Source organism: Ammodytes marinus (assembly GCF_949987685.1).
Source record: "Ammodytes marinus genome assembly, chromosome: 6".
In the NCBI taxonomy this organism is placed as follows: domain Eukaryota; kingdom Metazoa; phylum Chordata; class Actinopteri; order Uranoscopiformes; family Ammodytidae; genus Ammodytes; species Ammodytes marinus.
Genome location: NC_137235.1, coordinates 9,286,160 through 9,291,955, shown reverse-complemented (window position 1 = coordinate 9,291,955; position 5,796 = coordinate 9,286,160). Strand labels below are relative to the sequence as shown.

General features: G+C 45.5%; 1 protein-coding gene across 1 annotated transcript; it reads right to left on the bottom strand.

Moving 5' to 3' along the window:
- Positions 1-847: 847 nt before the first annotated feature.
- LOC307252278 (uncharacterized protein) lies at positions 848-4,207 on the bottom strand (the record flags this gene model as incomplete). The annotated part of the gene is made up of 2 exons (XM_080029915.1): positions 848-1,850; positions 3,360-4,207. The coding sequence occupies 2 exons, from the start codon at positions 4,205-4,207 to the stop codon at positions 848-850; spliced, it is 1,851 nt and encodes a 616-aa protein (XP_079886041.1).
- Between the last annotated feature and the right edge of the window lie 1,589 nt (positions 4,208-5,796).

Here is a 5,796-nt window from a genome sequence, read left to right as displayed (position 1 = left end):
TCCTCTGCAGGAAGTAATCCTGCTTCTTGTTTCAAGCTTATTTCACACAAGCTGGTTTAACTTCCAAAAATCAGATGAGCTCGAAAAGGTTATTTCATACCTTACTGAGATACCACAGAAATATTGTGTGGAAAACAAAACCATTCACTGAGTCTTTGATTTTCTGCCCCATATACCCTGTAGCTCATATTCCTTGCACACGAACAACTGCTGCTACTGTCCATATTTTTTACAGACTGCAGACACTGATAGTGACATTATCCTGTAAAGGTATCTGAGGCAGTATGTTCCCCTGTAACACAGGGTTTGGCCGTTTTTTCTGAGCAACAAATACATTTGAAACCGTTAGCAAAGCAATGAAAAAGAAACAGAGGGATCTTAACCATAAGAATGTATCACACAGTTATGTCCTGCTGGGTTATTGTCTTAAGCAGATGTTAGACACAACTGTGACTAGCAGTTGAATTACTTATAGTATGACTCACTTGTGATGGTGCAGTGTTGTAATGCATCCTTTTAACTGATAACTGTTCTCCTAGACTGGGGCTAAATGACCTTTTTCCCCTGCATGGTTCACTCCAGCAGTGTTCCCTCCAACTGCCTTCAATAGCTGATTTGATCCAAGCAAAGATTGGTCCCGGACCCCCCCGCCCCCCATGGTTTTGCTGATACAAAGAGAAGATACACCAAGAATAAACAGAGAGTAGACCAGGTCAGTTTAGCCTGAGGGACAAACAATGGCTTTTGCAAAGGGATTGAATCTCACTGTCAACAGCAAACTGAGAATCCGGGGCTGTATTTGACAAATAAATAAATCGTAGCTGATCCTTCAGATAATCAGCAGCTTTCACAGGCTGGTTATGTCGGTTGTTTCATCTTCCGCGCTGCCTACCAGAGCGTATGTTTGTGAGGTTTTGCTTCTGTGTTTCCCAGTGCAACAGAGATCGTCTCTTCCCATGGCAATGATGTCTATGTTGTCAGCGGACAGACCATACATTCTGTTCCCTGAGCGCCTCCTCAATGGCAGCACGTCAATCTCCATGGACTCCCTTCTTAAAGGGAACGGCCCAGCGTACTCATTCACAGAGTGTCTTCTAGTGGGCAGTAAGTCTTCTCCTTGTATTAAGTGCTGGAGTGTGTGCGGCTGGCAAGGGCACAAGGAGCCATCACACACGCTGGGATTGGACTGGCACCAGTCTGAGATACTGTGGTCAGATCCTGCTCGGCTGTCTGAACTGTCTCCGACCTTCTGCCCAAGTCCTTGGCCTCTTGCCAAGCTCAGCAGCCTGGGGACTGTGACAATGGACGAAGACGCAGATGCAGCAACAGCAGCGGCAGCAATATGGCGACGCTCAGCGGCAGTCAACCCGCAGTCTATAACCACGGTGGCGGGAGACGCCACAGCAGCTGAGCTGGAGAAAGAGGAGGAGCCAAAGAGAGTTGCCACTTTCTGGTAGTATCTCGTCCGTATGACCTTTGCAGAGCGGTACAGATCCCCGATGAAACAGTAACAGATGGGGTTGAGGCTGGAGTTGGTCAAGCCCAGCCACTGAGCAAATGGCCGGGTCTGCAGGAGCCAAGATGGTGGTCTTTGCTCGCAGTCGATCCAAAGGTCAGCCAAGTAGAGCGGCAGCCAGGACATGGCGAACAGCAGTACCAGACACACCACCATCTTGGCGATCTTCTGCCGTGTCTTCAGGCGCGAAGTGTGCAGAGCTAGGCTGCGGGGATCCAGCTCAGCGAAAGTGGATTTCTTCCCGCCCCAAAGCCGCCTGCCGGTCAGGAAGCCTATGGTGAGGTTAAAAGTCACTGGCAGGCAGTAGAGCATGACAAACAGCAGCACATTGTATCTGTGGAAGAAAAGTAAAATGAGTAAACATTACATATATACTATATCCATTACTTTCAACTTCAAAGATATTAATCATGTCCATCTGTGTATGTGTTGAAACATTAAAAAAATTTATGTTTAAGTTCAGTCAGTACTCTATTAAGAAAGGGTGAGCCAGGGCTATTTTAATTGCAACAACATTGGAAGTTATAGATTGCAGCCTGAGTAAAGTAATCAGGAACACAATGCGCTCCTTTCAAGACATTTTAATTTGCTCCTGTTTTCATCAACAAGATACCTATTTTAATATGACAACATGGTTACCAAAAGGCACCGCTTTAGTAAAACTCCCAAGAGAATTAAGTCTGGGGGTATCAGCAATACTTCTATCACTTTGATGCTCAGAGTTAAACCTGCAGTGTGTAGAATTTTGGGTTTTATTTCCTAGCAGATTTTGTAGAAAGTAATTATAATATCCATAAGTACATTTAATTTAGTGCATAATAGCTGAAAAAAAAGTTTTGAATTTTGTTTTCCCCTCAGAAAGGGTCTCATATATGTCCATATTTCTGCATATTTTGGACCAAGGCCTATAGTGCCGCCATCTTGAAAGTGTCATAGTTGGAATGTCATCAGGTGCATTGTTTAAAATGTAGAATTGTTCTTGTCCTTGAAAGCCACTGTAGCTTCTGTTATTATTCGAAAGGGTTGGGGTTACCCAGGGAGCGTTGCATTCTAGAACTTTGTAGAACTTTCTTGATGATGTCATATTACACACTGCACCTTTAAAGAGGGATTGACAGAAAAAATTACACCATAATTGCATATCAGCCGAGGAAATTAAAGAGTATGGTTGAAATGACTGATTCGCTTGGCTGAACAGCCAATCAGAGAGCTATCTCTCAGCCATAAGGATATCATTTGTTGGACACCACAGTAATTGTAATCCAGTAATCAACTAAATCTACAGGGGATTGATGGCCAGGAAATGACTGTCAGCTTGGTGTGTCAGGACCATCAGGCTTCATCGTGGTTTGTACATGGACAAATATCTAACAGTGAGTTACAGAACTGATAAACTGCATAGATTAGAGCTAAAGCCTCTTTCACACTTAGTTCCCAGAAAATTACCGGGAATACATTCCCGGCACTACCAGTGATGTAGCAGGGGGGACAGTAGTCTTACGCTCAGTAGCATCTACACTGCCAAAGTCAACACAAAGAAAGTCAAGCTAGGTATATGTTCATTGTACACTGAAGCTGACGGTCAATTTAGTCTTCAGTTGTCTTCTTGTTTCTGCATTTTTCCAATTTTAAGTCATTTTTGACGACAAAACAAACAAAAGACGTTTGTATTGGGTGTGGTTTCAAGGCGTTGCTGCTGTTGTAAACAAATTGCGGTTTAAATTGATTCTGAATTTTATTCACACATGACCCCTTCCCGGAAAATTACTAAAAATGCATGTGTAAAAGGGGCTTCAGATTTAGAACATTCAACCTTGGTATTGTAGTCTTTCGGAGTACCTACCCCTGTTTTAGGCGATGTTGAGGCCATTCCTCCTGACAGACCAAGATGGCAAACGTCCCAAAGCTGATCTCCCGTCGCCGGTTCATCACTGCTATGGGAGCGCACATGATCGAAGACACTGTCCACACCACGGCAACGGTCGCCAAGATCCTTCTGCGGGTAAACATGGAGCGAGCCCGCAGCGGCGATCGAACACTGTAGTAGCGATTCACACTGATCACCGTCAGCGTTAGGACACTGGCCGAGACCGAGACCGCCTGTGTGAAGGGCACGGCACGACACAGGAGGTCCCCGTAGACCCAGGAAGTGTAGATCTGGCTCCCCAGGGTGATGGGCATGCACACACACACCACAGCCAGGTCACACACTGCCAGGTTCACCAAGAGGCTACGCGTGGCACTCACGCCAGCTAGCCGCCGGCTCCGCCTGTTGGTGAGGACGCGCAGGGACATTAAATTCCCAACAAATCCCAAAATGAAAGAAAGACAGTACATGACGGTGAGAGCGATCGTGCTGGGCTCGTTGATAGTCCACAGCAGCATGCTCTCCAGGTCTGCCAAGTCATTAGAGGAGAAGGTGGACACTGACAGAGGAAAGGAGGAGGGCTGGAGGACAACAGTGGATGTCTGTGGAGAGGATGTGGTGGAGGCAGCGGAGAAAATGGGGGAAGATAGGAAGAAGGAGGGCAGAGGTTGATGGAGGGGGGCGGAGGGTGGGCTTAAAGTGGAGGGCAGCATTATAGAGCTGTGGAAGCTCTGGGTGTGGTTGAGTCTTTCCTGAGAGTTGTCGTACTGCAGAAGTAGAGTAAAGCTGGGCTGGACCGGGCTCAAGTCCTGGGACAGATCCATGCTGCTTGGCCGAAGGGAACGGGAACCACATCAGGAGAGGCAGCAGAGAAGAAGGCTTATCATACGTTTGTCCCTTTGTCCTCACTTAAATCCATTCATAAACCACGGAAGAAGAAAAAACAACAAAATCAAGAAATCCTTACCAAAAACATCAGGTTCCAGGTCTCAGTCCTGTGGTACGCGGCTCCTTCGGTTCTGTGTAGATACGTATCATGGCCCCCCATATTGTACCACATCCTATGAGTCAGATGGAGTCATGATGCCATGTAGTGAACCCCTGGTCCCAGTGCAGTCCTTGTGTAACATACGTGCATTCATTCCTCCAGGGAGTGTCTGTTTAAACCTGATAATCCACCACCGGCTGTTGTGGACTTCCTCACCTTCAAAAAAAGGCAAATCTCACGCAGACCATTATGATCCTCGCCCTAACATCCTCCTGACACCTTTAGACCATCAGAAGGATTCAATCAGATCTGTTTAGAGAAAGATAACTGACATAAGACGCTGTTTACACCACCAGCTGTATTTACAGCCCAGCACTAGAGCAAATAACACGTTTGTGAATTAAAGGGGGGGAAAAACACTGAAAGGCTTTAAACATCTCCTCATGGTTTGTTTGTACAGCCGGTTATAGAATTATAAAGTAACGAACAAAAGAGACAAGGATTTCTACTTGGGAAATGATTTGACGATAATTTACTGTTATTTTAAGAATGTGGAAAGATGTTGGCTGCATAGCTTTAATATGAATTATTACATTTTTAAGTGCAGATAGCAGGATGAACATTCATTATCAATTTCCAGCTGCATTTGTCCATGTTTGAACAAAGAGAGTCAGTCACAACAAAAACACTATTGCCATTAAAAAAGGGGGTGGGCAGAAATCCAATGTTACTATATAAAAACTTAAAGATTCCCACGCACGCCCTCCACCTCCTACAAAAGACATATTTTAATACTACGTACATAAAAAGGCAAAATATCTAAATACATTTGCTAAAAAATATATAGTTCTGATAATGGGCTAACCCTTTATGAAAAAGCAGATCCAAGCAATGTGGACTTATTGTTCACTGACCGTGTGCTGATCCTCGTTGATGCTGAGAGCCTGAAGGTGATGAGGAGGAGACATCCAGGTGCTGACTAGGAATCTGCACCACAGAGAGAGAAAAGAGAAAAAGGAAGAAAAAACCGAGAGACAATGACAAAGTTGCTCCTGAATTGCTTAGAGTCGGAAGATGCACTTTGTAATCCATGTATTGACTATCAAAGCGCTAAATGGGGAATTTAAAGAGATCTTTCTCTGTGTTTCCCTCATTTCGTCTTTGACACTGACAGGCTCCTCAGATGTGTCCGCGCGGGCACCGAGACAATCCGCCACTGCAGGATTCACTGTGGAGAGAGAGAGAGAGAGAGAGAGAGAGAGAGAGAGAGAGAGAGAGAGAGAGAGAGAGAGAGAGAGAGAGCAGCTGCCGCCACACACGCTCATGCGCGCAAACACACGCACCGCCACGCGTTCAACCACACAGCCCTATCACACTTTTAATCCCTCTAATCGATCACAAAGTGGCCGGTGAAAAGCCGAGTTC